Below are 25564 nucleotides of genomic sequence, written 5' to 3' on the forward strand. Positions count from 1 at the left end.
GGTCATGTGATGAATACACAGGTGCTGCTCGTTATAGTCACAGCCCAGTAATCAGACATCTGCCTGGTAATCAGCTGTGCACCTGTGTGCTCATCACATGACCATAGACCGTAAATCACATGACCATAGACCGTAAATCACATGACTATGGTCAGAGTTTTGTCCTCTAGAAGTAACAGAATGAATGACAGCAAGTAGAGATCTAGAAATCCATGAGGAATTGATACAGTTAGCATATTGGAAAATTGTATAACTTCTTATTTTGCAACTTTTATTTTCTCTCAATATTGGTCTGAAAATGGCTAACCTCTTTAAGACTGTTATAACATATGGGTCATTCCATGTCAAGTGGACCAGTGCTCCCCACTCGACCATCTCCAGTGAAAGGTCAGCAGTGCCCCAGGTATTTGATATCTGGCCCTAAACATTTACAGAACCTCGTTTCAAACATACATGTACATCCTTATAAATTTTCAGCAAAATCGGAGGTCGAGTGGGGACGATTTTAAAAACTGGTCCACTTGATGTGGAATGATCCACATGCAGTCCTTGGGCCAAAGCCAGAAGTGGGTTCAAAAGGAATGAGTGACATAAAGGAACGGTTTCTACTTCTTCAGGAATGAAGAAATAAAGTCCTTTGTGTTTCTTTATGATTATATGTCATGATAATTTCCTTCCTTACTAAACATTTATGTTTTCCTTTAGGGAGGCTTCACACGGAGTGTACGCTCCACTCATTCTGAACGTAAACTCGTTCAGAGTGAGCGGCGCAAAAAACAGATCCCATTGACTTGAATGGGTGCCGGCATACGTGTATATCACATTGAAATCAATAGGTAAAGTCTCCCGTTGATTTCAATGGAAAGCGCACGTATGCCGGCACCCATTCAAGTCAATGGGATCTGTTTTTTACACCGCTCACTCTGAACAAGTTTACGTTCAGAATAAGCGGGGTGTAAACTCCGTGTGAAGGCTCCCTTACTGTAAAAACGGTACTGTATTTTACTATAACATAAAGTTCATACCTCAAGAGCTCTATTTCGACACTCAGATGGTGACAATTTAGCTTCCAGCTCTTGGAGCTTCTGGTTTGACAACTGGACCAGACGATGCAGTGCCTCATCAACTCTCTCATACAAGTCAAAGGTGGCGGAGTCATAAAGTCTGATGAATACAAGCAAAACAAAAAATCTTAAACATTCTAATATTTCTGAAATTGAAGCAAACTGAATCCTGGCTATCCTTGAAGATAAGCTTTACTATTACCTCAGATATGGTGACTTCTGAAGTCTTGCTACAAGAGTACCTCCGTCTCTTTGCAGTCTTTGAAGTTTTTCATCTGTCAGTGTTTTCTTCATGGCCTCACGGTGATGTGAAATTATCCAATTAATATCCTAGCACATAGAACCAAATGAAAAACTTTTATTAGCTTCCTTTCCCAACGTGATTTTAAGATGGCTTCACATGGAAGAGTTTGGGCTGGGAAACATGGTCTGTGTATCGTGTCATATACTGGAGAACACAATCCACAATCTATTACAATGAAATTCGATTGTGTAACAGAAAAAGTATTAAAGCATGTTTACCATAATTTAAGTGACTATATAATAGTAAAAATGTAAGGATGCACAAAATTCTGAGAAGTGCATACTATAAAAATGAATTCAAAGGGAGTCTGCCACCTCCCCAATAATATTCAAATGCCAGCGCTGTATTACATGACAGTGATAAGCACCTCTGTTATGTATGTCACTTTTCTAGATCTGTAAAAAAAAATGCTTATGAAAATTAAGCAGTTGGTGCACTGGGGCAGGTTTTCAGCGCTGGGCGTACTAGTCCTGGTGGGTGATGTCACAGCTGTGGGAGGACCAACTCCCACTGCAATCATTGGCGCCGACAAGAAGAGGTAGGGGTCTGAGTGGAAAGAGCAATGTTCTAGGGAGCTGAAGACCCACCCCAGTACACCACTGCCTCATTTGAATAAGACTTAAAAGTTGTTTTTCTCCAAATCTACAAAAGTCACATAAATAATAAATAGTATGCTGTTTATCACAGTAATATTTGGTGCTGACAGTTGAGTATGGTTGGGGAGATAGCAGACTACCTTTAAGAAAAAGCTTTCATATTTCACAAAAAGAATAATCACTAAATAAAATATACAAAAGAAATTGTTTACCTGGGTTCAGCGTGTTGACTCTTTTACAAAAAACGGAATGACTAACCTCAGTGATGTCTGCTTCTACTTCTTGTGTGACCTTTTCCAGTGAGTCAAGCACATCGCAGCATAAAGAGTGGAGTCGCCACAGAGACTACAAAATGTAGAAAAATGAAGGATAACTATAGTTATTTATATCATCATTGTCTCCTAATATGCCGTTGACTTAAGAAATGTATGGAATTAAAGGGGCTCTCTGAAAATTTAATACTGATTGCTTATCATTAGTTAAACCCAACAATATCACATTAATGGAGTTCTCACTCATGACATCGCAGAATTTGCAGACAGACAAAAGAGAGGGGAGAAAGGATCTCTGGACAGAAGAAAAGAGAAGGATTTACTGGTATAGTCTGCTCTCTGTGTTGTATATGTCAGACATTATAGCAGTTAATGCCTGCACCTTCTAGAGATGAGCTGAGAAAAATATGTCCATTAGAAATGGAGGCTGCAGATGGGGAAAGCTACTAAAAATACTTCACACATGTCTTCTAATAATCATAAATAATTAGGTCATAAAAATGAGATTAATCAGGTACATACAATGACACTTTAAGATTTTGTGGTCTGAGTATATATTTAGTAAATGATGTGTCTGAGATTTGATGTTATTTTCAACGACTTTGGGAATAAAGTTGCACCATCTTTAAAGTTTCTATTTCTGTTGTTTCTAGGCAGTATTTTATAGTCTACAGATCATACTTATTCACTGCACATCCAAAAAAAAAAAAAATCATCAGATATTTATAACTACTTGGGAAGAAGAAATATGAAAAAATGTGCTATTGTTAATGTCACTGCATATAACACTAGAAGAACAAATCTTTTCCCCCTATAATGTACACAGTGTTTTCATTTAGAGATCTGAAGGCCAGATGTGTCTAGTTAAGTTTCGTCTTTGCGTTCTCTTAAAAACCATCTGGTTTTACTAAGTCTTTCATAAATCAGGATTTATCCATGATGCGCGTGCTTTTGTCATGTGATATATGTTTAATATCTGTGCTGGTTATGACAGTTTCATATACAGCCATTTTAGATTGTTGATGACCCATGGATCATAATGAGCTTAAAACACACACATAGCTTTTCATCTCACCCGCTGGCTCCTCACACACTCATTGTGCACATATGGCTTTTCTCCCCCCAGACTCTCCGGCAACTCTTCTGCTTCGACATACTTTGTCAGCTCTGACGTTTCTACAACCTAAGAGACACAAAGAGGAAACCTAGCATGAATAAACACAGACAAGATACGAAGGCCTTTCATTTTCATTACTGGGGTTTCATAAGACAGTATTTCATTTTTCTGCCTGTTCTGAATTATTTCTTCAGTCTAAAAACATCTGAGTCAATCCAAATGTTGACATATAAATGAAAGTGCAGATTTTTCCATTTTAGGGGAAAGTTTCCTTATTCACACTTAAGCTAAGGTTGCATGGTCCAGGAAAATGTTCTGGGAGATGGAAACACTGATGAAGAGTCATAGGTGTGTACTTGTAAAATAGATCCCATCAATGCCATTCTTTGTGCTGGGCTACAAGACTTTGCATAACATTATACGCACATCAGCTTACAAATATAATGTGCTACAGTACACACTTGTGTAATGGTGTAAACATAATGTGTTAGTTATCTAGTACTGATCCTGGAATACAGCCTTGTTAGCATTTTCCATAAACACCATCAAATGACATAGTTTTCATGTAGAATTTAAGGTGTCATTGCTGCATTGCAAAGGGTTAAACCTACTGCTATAATGCTGAAACCTTTTGCAATATAAATTGACACTCTGTATTTAAAGGACATCCCACAGGCCTATATACACTGCAGATTTTTTTCTGCAGCGTGTTGATGAAATTTGGAAGGGTGTATTCACATGTGGAAGTTTTTGTAGCAGAAATGTCTACGACTATCAGTTCCCTACATCTGAACAAGGTTGTTTTGATGTGAAAATTCTGCAGTACTTCAGTCCCACAGGACTAAAACACTGTGGAACTTTGTGTGGTATACATGTTTGTGCCATAAGATCCTATGGGATCTTATCAGTTAATTCAAGGCATGTGCCGAAACCCTTTCCATTGTATGTGTTAAATGGGCAGAAAGAACGCAATTTCATAAAAGTGTAATGTCATACAAATAAAAGGAATGTCAGACAAGGTGGAGTTTTGTGGAGTTTTTCTGTCCCTGCTAAGCCCAGTGTCTACCGAAATAGAAACATTTAAAGGTAAATCTTACATCTGAAACTATTTCATTTTGCGATTTATATCCCTGTGACATGTTCTCACCTGTGCATCAGTAAAAAGATCACACTGTACTGGAGCAGGGTCTTCTGTCTTACATACTATTAAAGTGCATTTTATACAAGCATCGACGGAGTCCTGTGAAATAAAATACATCATATCTCAATATAATATACGGCAGTACTAGCATGATACAGAATTATGTTATTACATGATGCTAACATAGGCTAAGGCCCCACGTAGCGGCCAGCATGTAAAAAAGCGGTGTGCGAAAAAACCATGGCGGCAACAAATAGCGTTTTTTTCCGCAGTGCTTTTCACAGAAAGAGCACAGAGGTTTCCTCTGCAGACTTCCTGCTTAGATATCACAGCATGTCCGCTGTGCATATTTTTCTGCAATAAATCCCATCCACTTTGCAGGGAGTTAAAACACTGCGGTCAAACTGCGGCACATACGGCCCCATCCTAAAGCCCTAGACACGCTGTGTGGTATGTATTATTATGGTTCTGTAATAACTAATAGCATATGGACCCATAGGACACCTCTCTGCTCTTGTGGCTCAGTCTCATATATTCAGATGATAGGGTCCGTGGACAACATGGACTGCACATGGATGCAATCTGTGTGCCATGCGTTCCTTTTTCCACAGACTGCACATGACTATAGATCTATGTATGAGGGCAAAAACAATTAGCCCTACAATATGATACCACCGACCAGCTGCCTACAATTGATCATTTTCAATTTCCACACATTTCCTGGTTGCCATGGTCTCAAATAACTTACTTTACCTTGGTTTCATGAAGCACTTGAAGGAAAGCCTCAGAGTTGGAAGTGCAGTCTCGCAGATCCATTATGAGGGTTATACCTAAATCACGGAGATCAGACCTGAAACAGAAATGGAAAGCCTGAAGACACATTCAAGATTTACAGATAATATTCCCATCTTGATTGTTTATGGCATATACCCTATATTGATTTCATTGGTCAATACATGAAATTATTCAGTAAATGTCTTTGTCCAAGTATTGCTCAGTACAAGATCAAGGCTAGGACTACACTTAACCTTTTTATCAGTATTCTACAAAAATTACATATAGTATAGTATAGGAATATATTGGGGTAGATTTATTACCATGTCTAAAAGATGAACTCTTGTTGTCTACAGTAACAAATTACAGCGCAGCTTTCATTTTGTTTTTTTCTTGCATTTGAAAAATAAAAGCTGTGCTGTGATTGGATTCTATGAGTTTTTCTTTTACACATCATAATAAATCTGCATCAAGTCAAATGAAAATATCTTAAAAATATGAAATGTAATAACTGCAATTAAGCAACCTACTAGCAATTTATAATTATTACTTACTCAGATTTCTGAATGATTAAGAAAAGCAGGAGTTTTTGCCTCTGTAGAGCAAATCCCTTAGGCCGGGGCCCCACAGGACGTAAACGCCGCAATTTGCCTGCAGCGGAGACGCTGCGGGAAAAATCACGGCGTTGTACAATGAGGGCAAAGTGGATGGGATTCATGCGAATCCTATCCCCACTTTGCGGAAAAGAATGCAGCACGGACACGCTGCGATTTGCAAAGCCGTTGCGGCTTTGCAAATCGCAGCATGTCAATTATATCTACGGAAACACTGGTGGCTTTCCCGTAGATATAATGGGAAGAGAAAGTCCGCAGAGGAAAACTCTGTGAACTTTCTTTTAAAAACGCTGCAAAAAGAAACGCAATGCGTTTACGCAGCGGTTCTTCCTGCAGCGCTTTAGTGCTGCGGATACGGCCCGTGGGGCCTTAGCCTTAAAGGGATTTTACAGTTAAAAAACAGGTTTTAAACTAATCGCACCTAGGAATAGCCTTTTCATCTCTTACCTTTATCTTGAAGGTCCGTGCCTCCGTTTTAAAATTTTTCTTCTTTTCTTGTTTATGCTAATTGTACTCAAAAAGCGCAGTCGGCTGTTCCATTGGGCATTTTGTGGTAGTCTCCAGTGGGGAGAGGAGGAGAATGTCCGAAGGAGCAGAAGAAATGCGGTGCTGAATTTCTGTGCTCATAGTATAGAGGACATGCCCCCTGTGGTTTTTTAGCACAATTAGCATAAAGAAGAAAAGTAGAAAAAATTTTAAAAAGTGGTGCGGACCTTCAGGGTAAAGGTAAAAGATGAATGGCCTTTATAAAGGCTAATCCTATGTACCATTAGTTTAAAACCTCTTTTTTAATGATAGAATCCCTTTAAAGCATAGTAACATAGTAGATAAGGTTGGGTAAAGGCCCAATTCCATCCAGTCCAACCTATAAATCTACCAAGTTGATCCTGAGGAAGACAAACCCTTCTGGATCAACATCATAGCTAAAAAAAATTCTAGCTCCTATAGCCTAGGGTATCCTTACTTTCAATAAAATCATCCAGGCTTCTCTTAAACTTGTACATGTTGTCAGCGATCACCACATCATTTGGTAGCAAGTTCATAGTCTCACTGCTCTTACAGTAAAGAAGCCCCACTTCTGACAATAATAAAACCTTTTTTCCAATAGACGTAGGGGGTGCCACCTCGTCGCAGAGATCCTAAATCAGATAAGTGACAATATATATATATATATATATATATATATATATATATATATTTATATTTTTATTTATTTATTTATTTTTTAACGGTCGTCACATGGCTGCATTAATTTCACTGTGAAATTAGGGCTAGGTCTATTCACATGACCGATATATTTACGTTTCGTTGCAATAGACTGAAAATATACAGTGTTGGCCAAAAGTATTGGCACCCCTGTTGTTCTGTCAGATAATACTCATTTTCCTCCATAAAATGATTGCAAGCACAAACTCTTTGGTAGTAATATCTTCATTTATTTTGCTTGCAATGAAAAAACACAAAAGAGAATGAAAAAAAAAGTCAAATCATTGATCATTTTACACAAAACTCCAAAAATGGGCCGGACAAAAGTATTGGCCCCCTCAGCCTAATACTTGGTAGCACAACCTTTAGACAAAATAACTGCGCACAACCGCTTCCGGTAACCATCAATGAGTTTCTTACAATACTCTGCTGGAATTTTAGACCATTCTTCTTTGGCAAACTGCTCCAGGTCCCTGAGATTTGAAGGCTGTCTTCTCCAAACTGCCAGCAAGAGATCTCTCCACAGGTGTTCTATGGGATTCAGGTCTGGACTCATTGCTGGCCACTTTAGAAGTCTCCAGTGCTTTCTCTCACCACCATTTCCTAGTGCTTTTTGAAGTGTGTTTTGGGTCATTGTCCTGCTGGAAGACCCATGACCTCTGAGGGAAACCCAGCTTTCTCACACTGGGCCCTACATTATGCTGCAAAATTTGTTGGTAGTCTTCAGACTTCATAATGCCATGCACACGGTCAAGCAGTCCAGTGCCAGAGGCAGCAAAGCAACCCCAAAACATCAGGGAACCTCCGCCATGTTTGACTGTAGGGACCGTGTTCTTTTCTTTGAAGGCCTCTTTTTTTTCCCCTGTAAACTCTATGTTGATGCCTTTTCCCAAAAAGCTCTACTTTTGTCTCATCTGACCAGAGAACATTCTTCCAAAACATTTTTGGCTTTCTCAGGTAAGTTTTGGCAAACTCCAGCTTTTTTATGTCTCTAGGTAAGAAGTGGGGTCTTCCTGGGTATCCTACCATACAGTCCCTTTTCCTTCAGACGCCGACGGGTAGTACGGGTTGACACTGTTGTACCCTTGGACTGCAGGGCAGCTTGAACTTGTTTGGATGTTAGTCAAGGTTCTTTATCCATCCGCATAATCTTGTGTTGAAAACTCTCGTCAATTTTTCTTTTCCATCCACATCTAGGGAGGTTAGCCACAGTGCCATGGGCTTTAATCTTCTTGATGACACTGCACACGGTAGACACAGGAACAGTCAGGTCTTTGGAGATGGACTTGTAGCCTTGAGATTGCTCATGTTTCCTCACAATTTTGCTTCTCAAGTCCTCAGACAGCTCTTTGGTCTTCTTTCTTTTCTCCATGCTCAATGTGGTACACACAAGGACACAGGACAGAGGTTGAGTCAACTTTAATCCATTTCAACTGGCTGCAAGTGTGATTTAGTTATTACCACCACCTGTTAGGTGCCTCAGGTAAGTAACAGGTGCTGTTAATTACACAAATTAGAGAAGCATCACATGATTTTCCAAACAGTGCCAATACTTTTGTTCACCCCCTTTTTTATGTTTGCTGTGGAATTATATCCATTATATTTGGCTTTTTGACAATTCTTTTTGTGGTTTTCCATTGAAGACAAATTAAATGAAGATAATAATACCAAAGAATTTGTGATTGCAATCATTTTCTGGAAGAAAATGAGTATTATCTGACAGAATTGCAGGGGTGCCAATACTTTTGGCCAACACTGTAGGTCATGTTCTATTATTTTCAGTTTTTATAGACCCCACCATAAACTGCAATGTATGTGGGATCTGTGAAAATGGGCACCCCCTGGGTGCAAAAGGGCCGTGAAATATGGTTTTTCACAGCTGTTTTGAACCATGGTCTTGTGAATCCATGCTTAGGTGTACAGTGAACAATGGAGAAAACTTTGTACTGTGCATTCATATATTTGCACATTGTAATAAAATGTTTCCTAAAACTAAGGCCCCACACAGCATATTGCTGCAAAAAGACGTTGCAAACAAGACTGCATTGTGTTTTTTCTGCAGCGCTTTTTTATAGAACAAGAAAAACTCTGTGGACTTTCTGCCCCATTATACATATCTGGAAGCGTCAGCGTATCCATACATATAATTGACATGTTGCGATTTTCAAAGCAAGCGTTTTTGAAATTGCAGCATTTCCATTGCAAATTTTTTTCTGCAAGGTGCGGCCTCCGGCCTAAGTTATCTTTTTTCCAAACTGAACAATCAGAAGATTGATAATCGGTCTCTGGATTCACCCATCCACTGACCAGTGATTTGAACAGATGCAAAACTATGTCCTTGTTGTATCCTTATTTGTCTTGGCAGCAGCTGCCTGGCACTGGTTGCTAAATTTAAGTTCACTGTAATTCAATATCCCTAAGTCTTCAATGGTAGTTTTATCCAGTATTTTATTATTTAACCATTTGTGACCAGCTTGTTTTAGGTCTAATGACCAAATCAGTTTTTTGCATTTTTCCATTGTCACATACCAAACTTTATAGCTTTTTAATTTTTGTGTAACTCTATGAGGGTTTGTTTTTCTGGCTGACAACTCGTAGTGTTTAATTGTACTAATGTGGTGTATATTTAGCTTATTGATTAACTTTTATTAACTCTATGTGAGAAGAAATGGAAAAAAAAAATGCAATTTTGCCACTGCCTTTTTATGCTGTAGATTTTGTGTCATTCACTGTGTGGCTTAAATAACTTGATTAATTCAAAAACTGGGTCGATATGATTAAATTGATACCGAATTTGCTTAGTTTTTTTAAGTTTTACTACTTTTTCAAAGTACAAGCCATTTTTTTTAGCATTGCCCCACTCTAACACCCAGCTTTTTTGTCAATGGAATTGTGTGATGACTTACTTTTACAGGAATACCTGACATTAGGCCCTTGGCTGTCATCTAAAGACATTGCACCCTGCATTGCACCTAATTCGCAGGGGTTCTGATGCCTACAGGAGAGAGCCCCCTCCATCCAAAACACTTGATGACTTTAGATTGTCGTTATTGAAGATGGCATGTAAAGGGTTAAACATCCAGGATCTGCAATCTGATATTCCCAGGCATTAGGAGCAGGTGCCCGTCTGTAAGTACACAGTGGGGAACCTACCTTTCCACAAAGTTGGAATGGGATTCGGTAGAATCCCATCCACTTTGCTGTGACTGTAAAACACTTTGTTGTTTTCCACGCCACATAGGGCCCAGGCCTTACTGGCATACCAGCCGTACTCTTCATCATAAATGAGGTGCACTTGCTGCCAGCGCAAGAGATATAAAGACTAGCATTACAAACACCAATCTTCATAAATCTTTCCTTTAGTGTAGACATAGCCGAAATAGCATTACAATCATCTGCTTGCAGGACAGTCATGTATATGTCCGTTATTATCCACTCTTTACCTGAGAAGACAGAACAAATATAATATTGCTTCCTGAATATTTTTCTGATTGTATTCTGCCGTGGCTTTAGCTGGAGATAAAATTAATAGTGCTCTCTTTTCTCTGTCTTGTGCACCTACACAGAAATACAAAAAGAATCACTTTATGAACACATCGGCCTCACAATATTACAAGAGTTGCCCTATAGCAATCAATTGGCCCTTATTCACACCCTTTTCACACAAGCAGAATAAAACATACAGTATGGCTAAAATGTCCTATAATTGCTTTGTATAAGAAGCATAACTTATTCATTTATTATTATGTTGTTTCAGCATTAAAAGGGTTATCCGGATTCACAGATTAATTGCTAATTCCTCAATCCAGGTACCAGAAATGTTATTCTTTCTAATATATATTATTGCAAATATTTCAGACATTCTATAATATTTGTACTCTTGTTTACTGTAGCCAGTTTCCATTCAAAGACTCTATCAGTGTCATTAAGAAATTGGCATTATCAATAAAAACAAAAAAAAAAATAAAAAATGACACCTGACCGTTGCTGTATGTTTTTCTGTTCTTCTACTCCTGCATTGAACAAGAACAGATAGAACAGCACAGATGTGGATGTGGCATAAGTACATAAACTGTGGCTCACAACAGATTGTGATGGAATATCCCTAAATATGCTATCAATTTCCACTTCATTGTAATCCAACCAAAATGATCAGTTCCCATAGCTAGAAGAAATCAGCAACAACATTAGTAGAGTGCTGTGTAACTTCATCTGATGTTACCTCCATTTTGTGTAACTATCTCTGAGGGCACTAATGATGTGCAACATTGCCCCTATTAAATCAAGCAACTGACTATATATAGCAACTAACTGTATATATCTCACACAAACATTTAGGTTGCATGAACACAATTGATGTTATATATGGATGCGTAAAAAATGTTAAGGATGCATCCATGTGCCGTTCGTGTATTTCACAGACCCACACACTTAAATGAATGAACTTGGCCCGTCAAACAGACATATGCTGAGTTTTCTGGCCCGGGCTAACAATCCCCATACAAATGTGTGAAAATCACAGTCATGTGCATGAGGTCATAGAGAAAAAAAGGTTTAGAGGGTCTTATGCGTGGCACATGACTTCAAATAACAACCTCATATATTGGTGATATAGTATCAAAGTTCTTCAATCAATAATGTAAAAAAAAACCTACTCAAATACATCTTAGGAAGCCTGCACACAGAGTTTACGCTCGCTCATTCTGAACGTAAAACTCGTTCGGGAGCCTTCACATGGAGTAAACACACGTGTATTTTTGCAAAATACACGTGTAAAAATAAGACTCCCATTGACTTCAATGACATTTTACAGGTGTATTTTTACAGGCTTATTTTTACAGGCATATTTTTACAGGCATATTTTTACACGTGTAAAAAATATCATTGAAGTCAATGGGAGTCTTATTTTTACACGTGTATTTTTACACGTGTATTTTGCAAAAATACATGCGCGTTTACTCCATGTGAAGGCTCCCTCAGAGTGAGCGGCGTAAAAAACAAATCCCATTGACTTGAATAGGTGCCGGCAGACGCGCGCTACCCATTGAAATCAATGGGAGGCTTTTTTACCTATTACTTTCAATGTGATACGCGCGTATGCCAGCACCCATAGAAATCAATGGGATCTGTTTTAACGCCGCTCACTCTGAACGAGTTTACGTTCAGAATGAGCGGAGCATAAACTCCATGTGCCTGCTCCCTTAGTCTGATTCCTAACCCCCTGTGCTGAAATTAGTTACACATGTCAGATACAGAGAAAAGTCAAGTGCACAAGTTGGGCATTATAACTGGCTCTCAGTTGTAACAATAGATCTAATCCAATACATTACTTTTTCCTTTTACCTCCCGAACTTCACCAGAGTTTACTGTTTAACTGAAATGATCACATGTCTGACCACACAAGCAGGTAGAACACTCTGTGCACATCTGGCACTTTTACTGCTTTTTCACAATAGATTTTTGGTAATTTTTTTTCTGTTTTTAAAATATTCTTGAGTGAATTCTCACATATTTTGTTGTGGATTATATCGCAAGTTAAAATGTTAATAAACCAGTACTTGGAAACCTATTCTGGTATGTCCGTCAGCTAATGGCTGAATTCTACATAGAGCTAATAAATAACTGTTCAGACAAGTGTCTTTTAAGATGTCTTGTGTATTTGTTCAGTATCTGTGCAATAATATCGCGCAATGCTCAAAGCTAATTAAATAATTTTGTTTATGATACTTTTGTGTTTGCGAGTATCACCAAAACCCAGCCACGCAGATAGATAGGTTAGGGTCTCCTGAATCAAACTTGTTTTTTTTCTCAGGTGAATCTATGCTTCTGTTGGAGAGATATTGCAATATTTGTCAACATTCAAATATGCTCTTTGGAGCAATGAGGGCATTGCAACATATTTAGAATGATGTGACCCTAAGCTATCTATCTGCATGACTGGGTTGATATTCTGGGTTCTGGTGGCAGACTCCCTTTAAAGGGCTTTTCAAAGATTTCTACATTGATGACCCATCCTTATGTCATCAATACGTTATCGGTTGTGGTCTGACACCTAGATCAGATCAGATGCTTAAAGAGACCATAGCATTATAGTCTATGGGGTCCGTGTGCTTTTACTGCACAGTGCTTGCAATTGTGTTTGGTGTTCCATTTGGGGGGTCCTCATGAGGACTCCTCAAATGAATTACCAAACGCAGGTGTGAACAAGGGTAACAGACGTTGCAGGAGAATAGTGCATAAAAGTGGTCCACACTCATCTGTCTCAGTGCTGAGTTTCAAGGAACAGAATGGACTTCACACTTCTCAAGATGCAAACAAGTAGTGCTTTTATTGATCATCAGATCCAATGGTACAAACAGTGAAGTAGAGGTTAAACTGTAGAGTGAAAACATTTTCTCAGTCAGTTTTGGATTTTTGTCAGACTCTCAGTACCTCAGATGGCCCCAAAAATTAGATCAAACAGAATAAATCCCCAAACAAGGGAGAAGTCTGCTAGCAATGGCTCCACAGAAAGGAAGTGATACTGTGGTGAAGGGTGCGCTTCCTTCACCACGGTATTCCGTTTTTTTCTGGAGAGCCAATGCCACCAAAGCTGGCGGACTTCTCCCTTGTTTGGGGATTTATTCTGTTTCATCTAATTTTTGGGGCCATCTGGGGTACTGAGAGTCTGACGAAAGTTCAAAACTGACCGAAAAACATTTTCACTCTACAGTTTAACCTCTACTTCACTGTTTGTACCATTGGATCTGATGATCAATAAAAGCACTGCTTGTTTGCATCTTGAGAAATGTGAAGTCCATTACATTCCTTACTAGACGTGTTGGGACCCTCTACTTCAACACTATCTAGCAAGCCTATCACACTTTGCTGTGCAGTGCTGTTTCAATTCTCATCTGTCATAAATATTAGCAGGAAAAGTGTGTGCTGGCAGATTTGTGGCATGTTGCATGTAAACCTTAAACACCAAGCAGAATGACAAGCGTCAGATGATGTGGTGTAAAGCATGCCACTACTGGACTCCAGACATTTCTGGGTTGGGGGAATGCCAGAAGATCATTACCTAGGTGACTGCATTGTGTCAGCAGTAAAGTCTGGAGGATGAGGGATAATGCTATGGAGTTGTTTTCCAGGGTCCCCTTGGTCCCAGTGAAGGAAAAAACTTCATGTATTCAACACACCAAGACATTTTGGAATACTGCCTGATTCCAACTTGGTGAGAACAATTTGGGGAAGGCCCTTCTGTTCCAGACTGACTGTGCCCTGGTGCACAAAGTAAGGGCCCCTTCACACGGAGGATACGCTGGCTGATTTTGAACGTGTAAACGTTCCGAATCAGAAACATTTAAAACAGGTCCCATTGCTTTCTATGGGAGCCGGCATATGCGCGCTCCCCATAGAAATGAATGAGAAAAAGCAGCCCATTCATGTAGGGGGCCCTAAGATCTGTAAAAGGCACGGTTTTGTGAGTTTGGCCTAGAACTCTTTGAAACTACTCCATAAAACAACTTTTTGGATAAAATAGAACCAAGACTGTAAGCCAAGCCATCTTATTCAACATCAATGTCTGACCCACCAAATAGGCAAGAATTCCTACAGAAACACTTCACAATCTTGTAGAAACCTTCCCAGAACAGTAGAAGTTATATACGCTGCGAAGGGGAGAGGTGAACTCTATATTAATAAATATGGATTTATCCTCATTGGGCTCGATTTTTCACATATTTTGGGATTGTCCCCTTCTCCGCCCTTTTTGGGAGGAGGTGCAACTTATTACGGAAGATCTTTTTATCCAGGGGGTTCCGCTGGATCCAATGATTTATCTACTTAATTTGCCTCCTAAGCAACTGGGTAAGAAGACCTCTCGTTTGTTTTTGTACCTGTGTACTGCGGCAAAAACTCTTATTGCCCGCCGTTGGAAAGATGTGCTTCCCCCTACCAAACCTGAATTGATTGCACGTCTCAAAGATGTGCGTAGCCTCGATTATATGACAGCTACGCTGAACCATTCATTAGAGGGTTTCGATTCAATTTGGTCGTCCTTGGATGCTTACTGTATAACGCATGGTTTTTGACCTTCCCTTCCCCTTTCATACCTGTTCATATTCCCCCCCCCCCCTTGCCTGCCCACCCTTTCTTTTTTGTCCTACCCCCCCGTCTTGTCTGTTATGTCAGTCTCTTTTGTCTGTTCTTTGTAATGTATTAATTGTTTTATGCGGTAGTGGAGGGCTGTTACTGTTCCAGGCTTTTCCTTTGTTTTATTGTATTTTGTATGTCTATTTTTTATGGTTGTATATCTTGTTAAAAATTTAATAAAAATTACAGTTTAAAAAATAAATAAATAAATAAATAAATATGGATTTAGAATGCAATGTCATATAGGCATCTGCAGTGATAATGTGTAGGAGTCCCAATACTTTTGTCAGTATAGTGTATATGCACAATGGCAATATTTGTTGGCACTGTTTTATGTATGAGGTTGTGTATATCTTATCTGTATTTCCTTGTATCGTATTGTTGCTTTTTTTGCTTTCCCATTTCTTTTTTCAAGTTCTAAACTTAATATATTAGAAAACTATTGAAAACTGTTCTTACCAGGGAAGCAGAAGATACCAGATTCCAGTATGTCCCAATTGACATTTCGATGGAGGTGGTTAAAATCTAACATAGGAGATATCTGCACCAAAGGCTTCTCGGTAACAGCTGCATCTAGTTCTGTTTGAGTTGAAGCAGGTGGTTCTTCAGGTTCAATGACACATGGAGAAACATTGTCCTCTATTATAAAAAGATGTCAACAATAATGTAAAGCAATAAGTTCATAAAGTGAATGTTGTGTTCTTTCTCATAACAAAATGTAAAAAAACAGCTCAGAACAAAATAAAGTCTGTGGCGGCAACCTATAATTCAGAATTGAAAGACTGACGATCTTGTTTCATTAGCAAATTCACTTGGCCATGCTCCCATTTTACACTTTTTTCTTTTTGTTTTGACTGGTGGGCTGGAAACTGCCTGAGGAAAAAAGTCTGCCCTTTAAGACAGCACCATATCTGGTAAACTGTAATTTTGTCTAAGTCAGATGGCATGTCTGTCAAGTACTCCATTTCCCTCATAAAATATATAATGTATTAATCTGATGTGTATCTATAAGTTAGCTACAATTACAACAAGAACAGATTTAGGCCAAGGCCCCACTTTGTGGCAAAGCTGCTTTTTTTGTTACAGATTTTAAGAGAATAAAAGGGAAAATACAGTTACATAAAAAATACACCTATAAATATATAGCGGTCTTCAACGTGCCAACGTTTAGTGTCCTATTCAGCAGGTTCTTTGTTATATCTGTTTTATATCATTAAAGGATATAACTAGGCAGATTTGCAATCCAGGATTATGCAAAAGCTGTGTCCAAACCAGTAGTTAAAGGTATGACAAACATAGCAAAGTACAGCTAACTCAGCCCCACAGATACTGACTAGAGCGACAGAGTGCATACTCAGCCACCACTTCACTCAACTTCACCAATGAAGGGGAATTTGGGGGAGGATGAGTGCTAGTGACTCAGGACTCTCATTGTAGTGAACAATAGGGTTCCAGTGGTGAAGCAATGTGGGCACTATTGTTTACCATATACTAAAAGAAATGCTTTTTTGCCATATTTAAATAGTACAAAGGAGACAAAATGTTGGACGGCCTAGAGTTTATAATTTCTAGTTTTTACAACCCTTTTTAGATGTACTGAAATTATTAGACTTTACTCACATGGATGTGAAAAACAGAATATAATGGACCCTTAACAGCCATCAAACAGTTGCACTGAAACCAATGCAACACTATGGACCTATTCACATGACCACTTCTTAATGGACTGCATGAAAGGTCAATTTAAAAAATGGGAAAGTTCTATCCTGAGCTGTTTTCAAAGATCACTAAATTAATATAACCAATAAAACTAGTTCAAAAAGTCAGTGGTGCTGACTGTAAACTGCTTTTAAGAGGCAATACCTTTGTACTTAGTTCTTGTATATGAAACTATGCAAATGTTTTAATATCTATTTTGTCAGACAACAGTAATATACTTGTCCAATATACTGTACCTAGCTCAGCAGACAGTCTTCTTTCATTTGTCTTCTGACCAATTCTATTGATGTCTTCCTCATCTTTGGAGTTGGTATTAGGTTTATTTTCATCTTGGTTGCCACTAGATTTGGTCTGCTCAGCTTTAGGAATGCCTTTCCGTGTCTCTGTTCTGATAGCTCCTCTACCTCTCTTGTTCCTCTTTTTTCTTCGCCCTCTTCCTGTCTTATTAGACATTTCAGTGATATGATCCCAAGCAGGATGCTTTACTTTTATTTGGTGCTCTTTTGCCTCAACAGATGGCATCTGAATATCCTCAACAGCATCTCCTTCAACAATTGACATTTCTTGACCATCTGCCCAGGTCCTGCCTGTTTGGGTCACAGACACGCTACCTGAAGGACCAATTTCATCACAGAGATTTGCTGGTTGTTCTGGATCTTCCAGTTGGCAGTTATTGAGACATTCATCTATACGGGCTACATTATCACATTTTTCTTCTTTAGATGGGTCTGAGCTCTCTCCAGAGGACAGGTTCTGGCAGTCTGTGGTAATGGCAGAAGTAGAGACAGCATTCTCGGTTTCTTTAGCATTATCAACATTTAAGCTGCATCCACTTATTGAATTTGCTAAATTGTCAACTTGCTGAGAACTACTCCTGCTCACAGACGTCTCAACTTCCCAAGGTAGTTCTCTCTTTTCCACTTCACAGTCATTTGCATTGGTTTCCTGATTTTCGGAAGAACCCCATAACTGTCTCTCAGAAAATATCTCTCTCTCATGTCTTTGAAGAAGATCCAAACCTTTTCTCCATTCAGCCAACACATCACTTTCGGCAGAATAATTTGATGTATCAACATCCCAGTAATTAACTTCTGCTGAAGATTTACTTTGCTCTCCAGCATCTCCTGTGCAAGTTCTGTCTTCCCATACTACTTCAGACCTCCCCTTTAAAGTGCTCAAAGAACCTACCTTTCCAGGCTTCCTTTGGTGGAGCCATGCTTGTGGTGCTTTCTTTTTACCTTTCCTGCTTGGAGCAGTCTTTGCTCTAGATAACCATGTATCTCTGGAGCTTTCATCTCTGCTAACTAACCCACTATGGGGAGGACTGAGTTCTACGTATTCACCTTCTACAGCAGAGAGCGAGTCCAGCGTGGGTGGCGAAATAGCACCAACCCTCCAACTTTGAATTTCTTCTTGATTATTTGACAGTGGCAAATGAGTATTGAATTTAGGATCAACCACCTCTCCAATGGTGATTCCTCCATCACCAGGACTTCGGAACTCCAGAGGTGGCATTAGAGGACCTGGTGGACATCTCCTCCCAACAATAAAACCATCCTTGTGGATGAATCGAGGATAGATTACTTCCGCCCATGGTAGTCTAAGGACTTTCTCCTCTACAGCTGCTAAACAGTTCTCAAGGCGCACTGAGCTGCGGTCTTTATTAATGCTGTTAAGCCATTCGGCAGAAAAAATGAATGAATGGGAGGATTCAGGTACCACAATCTCTTGCACACCACTGCCATCCTGAGAAAGGCACTTCAGCACAAGTCTGGGAGAACATTCCAAATATGGCACCACTTGCAAGTAAAAGTCCCCAGGCTTTAAAAAGTGCCAAGGAAGAGATGACAGCTGAATGAGGATTTTCTCACCAAGGCACAGTGGCCATCCTTCGTGAAAGAAGAGAAATCCACTGTATTGAGACTAGAAAACATAAGACATATTGGTAATTACAAAAAGTTTGCCAGAAAGTAAAATCCAGCAAAATGTAATAAAACGTAACACTTTTGTCTTTTAGAATAAGGTTGAAAAAAACAATCAAAATCAAAACATTATTATATAAAACACACTTACACATGCCTGGTGTTGAACATTTTGTAGGATTCTCTTGGCTGGTATGAGAAATTCCAAAGTATACCTCAGAGGGTCCTCACGATATGTCTTCTCAAGCACAGAAAACACTTGAGTCAGTAGTGTGGGAGCCGTAACCTCAAAAGGTGGGTAAAGGGATGATAATGTACTCTGTAGGCAATCCTCCACAGACTGAGGGGTCTGAAAAACATGTATCTTGTTATTCACATAATCTGGCATAGGTAATGTAAGGCTTTGTTCACACCTGTGCTTGGTCTCCACTTCAGGATTCCATATCCCATTCCACTTTTAAAATGCAGAGAGAAAAGTCCTGCAAGCAGCTCTTTACTCTCCACATCTTTTGCCCTTTTCGGGTAGAAACCGTGCGGGCCCCATTAAATCCTATGGGGTCCGCGGGTTACCGCTTTTTTAAGTGGATTAGGTTTCCATTCACAGTAGTGTTATCTACATTCACACACAATGTCTGGCCATGTTTGTACTGTAAAATCGCAAAACATAAATATGTATTTAAAGTAATTGTTAAACAATGTACAATGTTTAGTAGCAAATATAGAAAAAAGTTTTTGGAGCTCACCATGTATGTAATGGAACTCTTCGGGGTGCACGAGACTTCTCCCTCGGACTCTGAGGGCTTCAACATAAGCAGGAAGGAATAGAAAAAAGCTCCGCAACTCTCCGAGGTTTTCTTTTCATAAAAAATTAGTTTTTATTCCATATTATAGTAAAAAAGAGGACATACAAAAGAAAAGAAAAACAAGAGATAAAAAAACGCCTCTTGTTTTTCTTTTCTTTTGTATGTCCTCTTTTTTACTATAATATGGAATAAAAAGTAATTTTTTATGAAAAGAAAACCTCGGAGAGTTGCGGAGCTTTTTTCTATTCCTTCCTGCTTACAATGTTTAGTCTCTGTTCACACTGACAATATAGATTTCTTAATAGATCTTAAAGGGAATCTGTTTTCAAGTTCATGTTGCCCAAACCACAGGCAGTATAAAAGCCAAAAAAGGTTCCTTATGACAGAAGTCTAAATTTTAATAAACACTGCAGTATTTTAGAGAAAAAAAAAACACTTTTAAAAATTATCTGGGCACAGGGAGATGAAACTGTTCCGCGCATAAGACGGAACCCATTGAACTCAATGGGAGTCTTGTTATCAGCGCGGATTCCTCCACAAGTTATCGTGGCAGAATCAGCGCCACTGTACTCTGCGTGAATGCACCTCAAGGGTCCATTCACACAGAGGAAAATGGTGAGGAATTTGGTGTTTGGAATTTCAGTGCTGAAAAAAAAGCCTCCCATTGCTAGCAGAAAAAGGAACCCATTGAAGTCAATGCTAGTGGAAAATTCAGTTAGCAGAACCCATTGAAATCAATGGGAGGCTTTTTTTCAGCATGAAAAAATTCTGTGCCAAATAAAGCGCCATTTTCCTCCGTGTGAATGGACCCTTAGGCCTCTGGGTCTCAGTCTATGGGTTAGTAAAAGTGGGCATGAATGACACATGGATTTGTTTCTGTCTGTCATCCGTGGTTTTCACTGGCCCATACATTCAAACAAATTGACAGAGCCACAATTACAGACAGGTATAAGAGCTGCCCCATAATTTTAGGCTTTTCAATACAGCCTGAACACACCGCCTACTGCGGCTGTGTCTCTGTGCCCATTGAAATGCATTAGACTCCCGGCTGTCATGGAAGTAAAGCAGCTCCTGTTATATCACCGCAATCAGATATCATGGCCATTCTTGGGAACTGTAAACGTTTCCTCTTCAAATGATCACTGAATAACACCTAAATGACATTCTCTCAATAATACCACATTTTCTTAATTCACTTATCTAAAAGTAGGCAAAACAGCTCCAATCTTGCTGGAAAATTTCTGAACGTATGTGCCTGAATTACCAGTAATATGTAAATGTAATGTAACAATGCTGCTGCTGTTTCTCAACAAAGACTTTCTTTATTGAGAGCAGGGAAATGATTAAACCATACGTCACTTGTGACTGCTGGAATTGTACTTGTACCAAGACTTTACACTCCTTTCATGGTCCCTTTCATTTTTCACATATATTTTAATGGGCCTCATTTTACTCTATTTTCCACATTTTAAAGCATATTAATTGTTAACCTGGCATGATAATCAATTTTTTTTACTGTTTAACAATGCAGGAGACTAATGCTTGGGGGTGTATATTGAACACTCTTTTACCATTTCTTGATGTACAGATGTCCTACTGGGGCAGATTTAGTAACAGAGCCTTGGTTTTAGATATTGCAAGTTTAGACTAGACAGTCTAAGGCCCTATTCACATCTGTGTCCAGGTTTTCGGTAGGGGAGTCCGTTTGGTGACCCCTCCCTGAACGGAAACCTATACGCAGTTACCTAAGGAAACCTGCGGACGCCATAATGGGGTCCATGTGGTTTCCACTCAGTTTCCACAGGAATACTGCTTCCAGGACATTTCTCTCTGCATGTTTTGTGCCAAAACCACACAGACTCCATTATGGGGTCCGCGGGTTTCCTTAAGCAACCACTTTTTTATGCGCATAGGTTTCCGTTCAGGGGATACCCAAACGGACTATCCGAATGCAGATGTGAATAGCGCCTTAAACTGTGCCAGTTTTATCACAGTGCCTGACGCGGTTTGATAAATATGCTGTCTAGTCTAACATGACACCATTTATTCGCTGATTTAAAAGTTTTCTTTCTTTTTCTTTTTTTTCACCTCCCCCAGCCTAAAAATATAAAAAAAATTCCCAGACAACCCCTTTAAAGTAGTGGTTTCCCTGCTTAAATAGCAACCTCTAAGCATTATGCTTACATATCATTTATTCCCACTATTGAGAACTTCATACACCTCCTTGGCAAAAATACTCCTGTGTGGCTAAAATTACTTCTGGTAAGAGAATTATTTTTACTTTTCCGGAAAAAATGAAGTGCAACCTCTGTTTGGCGGATTTTAAATAAAATTAGGGGAATGAAAGTACAGCTCAGAAAATAGGTGTTTGCAGCTAGAAAGGCACAAAAAAGACACAAATAATACATTTCCTCATTGAACTTATAAGCTTTCCAAAATCATCTAGTCATCTAAGGCCAGCCTCATAAGGGCATACTTACAATTTGGATTACATTTGTTTTGTAGACTGGAATCCATTGCTAATTATAATTTATAACGCTATTCTCATTGTCTCTCAATGTCTCCATTCTCCTTGTATTCCATCAGTATTTCATCTATATTTACATTAATTTCTATTGGGTAAAAATACTGATCCAATTTTGGCTGCGTTCACAACAAAGGAGAAGGCTAAAAGAAGCATACATATAAAAGAGATGCCAAACTCAGAAAATATTTATAAAAAGTGACTAAATATAATTTTTATAAATTATTTTTTGGATCGAGTGTCTCTTCTACATGTGTGCTTCTTTTTGTTGCCATGCGTTTTTGTGCTAAAGGGGCTCGATCACTGAATTTTCGCTATTTTAGTTAAACATATGCCTGTATAGCCTTTAAAAAGGCTATTCAAGTCCTGCTAATCGTTTGTTAAAAGACCCCCCCGTTTTAATGAATTACCTTTTAAACATATATGTAAATGAGCCCTCCATGCACCGTGGGCGTTCCCGTGCACCCCTCACGTCATACTCTGTTCACGCCCTCCTCTGTAGTTCTTCTAAGTAAGTTCTTCCTGCTTTCGATTCACCAGCTCCAACTGTCTCTTCCCTGATTCTGGAAAAGGACCTGTGATGATGTCACTATGGCTCTGTGATTGGCTTGTCCCTGTGATGACATAGCTACAAGGTCCTTCATCGTCTTCTAAGTAGTGATCTACGCAAATCAGGGGCTGCAACTCCCAGTGTCTATCATAGATCTCCATGTGCACAGTAGATCTATGCTATGATAGACATAGGGAGCTGCAGCCCCTGCTTTGCGTAGATCACTACTTAGAAGACGACGAAGGACCTTGTATGTCATCACAGGGACAAACCAATCACAGAGCCATAGTGACATCATCACAGATCCTGTGCCACTAGCAGGGAAGAGACAGTCAGAGGCTGTGAATCGAAAGCAGGAGGAGGGACTTACATACAAGAACCAAGAGAGAAGGGCGTGAACAGAGTATGACGTGAGGGGTGCACGGGAACGCCCACAGTGTACGGAGCACTCATTTACATATACGTTTAAAAGGTATTTCATTAACACGGGGGGGGGGGGGGTCATTCAAAAACAATTAGCAGGACTTCAATAGCCTATTCAGGCATATGTTTATCTAAAATAGCGAAAATCCAGTGATAGAGCCCCTTTAAATGACAGACACTCGCCAAGTCCTATTATAGTCAAAGGGGTTTGCTGTTTAACCGGTCTACTCTCCCTTGTTCAGATCCCTCGATGGATCCAACCAACAGAGGCCATGCTATTGGTTTTTAGAACATTCTGGTGCATTGTACTTGACAAATCTCCCCAATGTATTTTTCACAGCACTTCTTTTCCACAGTATGCAAATAAGATCACATGATGGGACTGTAAAACACAGTATTTTTTCTGTTGCATTTCTGGAACAGCCAAACATTTGTATAAAATTCAAGATAAAACAACCGGTGATCTCCATGGCTTCCAGCGGCAACTTCCAGGCAGGAATCATGGAGAAGCAACACTAGTGTAAACCTGGTGTAGCAGAAAATAAAATCAACAAACACAAATGCAGATAAAATACTGATATGATTCCGATGAAACACTGATCAAATACTGAAGCATCCTGTTTCATTATATGTCAGTATTCTGGATCTGTATTACACAGCTATACCAATACACCCATGAGAAGGTGGCCTTAGACCAAGGCCCCATGCACATGACATCTGAATGGGGCTCTGCTTCTCTGTTCCTGTCCGATAACTATAGAGCAGGTCTTATCCTAGGATATTGAATTGGAACATGACGGAACCCTCCATAAAAATTAATGAATCACAGAAGGCACTCAGATGTCATCTGAGTGTGTTCCGAGTGCCTTCCCTTGAAAAATCTGCATACACTCAGTCTTGTGCATAAGACCTTAGCCTGCACAATGCGTTTGGCTGTGACTCCAGACACGAATCCAAAGATCAGCAAAAATTCCCCTGAAACTGCTTAACCAAATTAAGTGAATGTTAGCTGCATGGCAACCTGAGTGCAACTTCTAGTTGCAAGAATATTGAATGCTGGATTTTTTTTTTGCAACTGAAGCCACAGATGCAGTACTTACAGGCTGCAACGCGACTCCTTTGACTTCCATTGATGAATAAGATGCAGAACAACGCAGCAATCTTTGGTTGCAAATCAGAGGTCACCTTGTAGCCCAAGCCTAAGGGTAAGTTCACGCAGGGTTTTTGGTCAGGATTTTGAGTCCATATTCGCCTCAAAATCCTGACCAAAAAGACGGTTCCCATTGAAATCAATCGGAGCCGGTCAGGTGTTTTTTCTGTGAGCCGGCTTCTTCCGGCTCCCGGAAAAAGAAGCGAGATGCTCATTCTTCAGGTTGTTTCGCCTCGCAATTTGGCCTGAAGATACTCCCTCCTCCCAACTAGGTCCATTCATTGGGCCTAATCTGGAGTGAAGCACACAACTGGATGCCAGTTCAGTGCACCGACATTCAGTCACGGCTACCCGTTTTTTGGACCGGAACCTCGGGCGGACTCTGTCTCAGGTTTTGGTCCAAAAAATCCAGTGTGAACTTACCCTAAGGCTCAGACTACACTGCAACTTTTTGTAGCACTACTAATTCATTTACTACATCACCTACAGCCATGGATGAATTGCATGACACACTAGTGAGTTGCATGCAAATTTTGCCACTCAACACTTAAAGGGATTTTACCATTAAACTACTTTTTTTTCTAATTACCACGTCGGAATAGCCTTAAGAAAGGCTATTCGTCTCCTACCTTTAGACGTGGTCTCTGCCGCGCCGTTCCGTAGAAATACCGGTTTTAACCGGTATGCAAATGAGCTCTCCGCAGCAATGAGGGCGAGCCCCAGCGCTGAAAGGCCGATGAGCGCATCCCCATTGCTACTCGAGAGCTCTTTCCTGCGCCGCCTCCTTCTTCTGCAGCAACTCCGCCTCTTCTGGCTTCTCTTGCTCTTGTAGTTCTATAACGGAGCATAGAGAGGCCACCCCAAAATGGCCGCCTCCTGTATTGAACTGCAAGAGCGGCTACCCAAAAATGGCCGCCGGCCGGTAGCCGCTCTTGCAGTTCAATACAGGAGCTGGCCGGCGGCCATTTTGGGGTGGCCTCTCTATGCTCCTGTATAGAACCTTTTACGGTACATATATTACAAAGTTACTAACCGGTTTTCTCCTCACTAACCTCTCCCTTCTACAATCTATACTGAATACAGCGGCCAGGCTCATATGCCAGTCTAAACACTACTCTGATGTCTTTAGCTAGTCACTGCACTGGTTGCCTATTCACTATAGAATACAACTAGCCTCTGCCCGCGACTTCGTCTGCGGGTTGTTGGCGTTGATGATCCGCCTATATTCAGCAAATTGCTGCCGTCGATGGTT

General features: G+C 39.8%; 1 protein-coding gene across 1 annotated transcript in view; it reads right to left on the minus strand.

The window, feature by feature from the left end:
• ARHGEF40 (Rho guanine nucleotide exchange factor 40) overlaps positions 1-25564 on the minus strand; it is an 85995-nt gene that overhangs the window by 51173 nt on the left and 9258 nt on the right. The window contains exons 2-11 of the mRNA XM_075276637.1: positions 19014-19211; positions 17177-18863; positions 15681-15860; positions 10532-10646; positions 5248-5344; positions 4501-4593; positions 3312-3419; positions 2223-2309; positions 1267-1394; positions 1026-1164 (exon numbers count right to left, since the gene is read on the minus strand). Of these exons, the coding sequence (XP_075132738.1) occupies positions 1026-1164; positions 1267-1394; positions 2223-2309; positions 3312-3419; positions 4501-4593; positions 5248-5344; positions 10532-10646; positions 15681-15860; positions 17177-18863; positions 19014-19211 (2832 nt within the window). The remainder of the gene's footprint in view (positions 1-1025; positions 1165-1266; positions 1395-2222; positions 2310-3311; positions 3420-4500; positions 4594-5247; positions 5345-10531; positions 10647-15680; positions 15861-17176; positions 18864-19013; positions 19212-25564) is intronic.

The sequence above is a fragment of the Leptodactylus fuscus genome, chromosome 1 (genome assembly GCF_031893055.1).
Source record: "Leptodactylus fuscus isolate aLepFus1 chromosome 1, aLepFus1.hap2, whole genome shotgun sequence".
NCBI lineage: Eukaryota > Metazoa > Chordata > Amphibia > Anura > Leptodactylidae > Leptodactylus > Leptodactylus fuscus.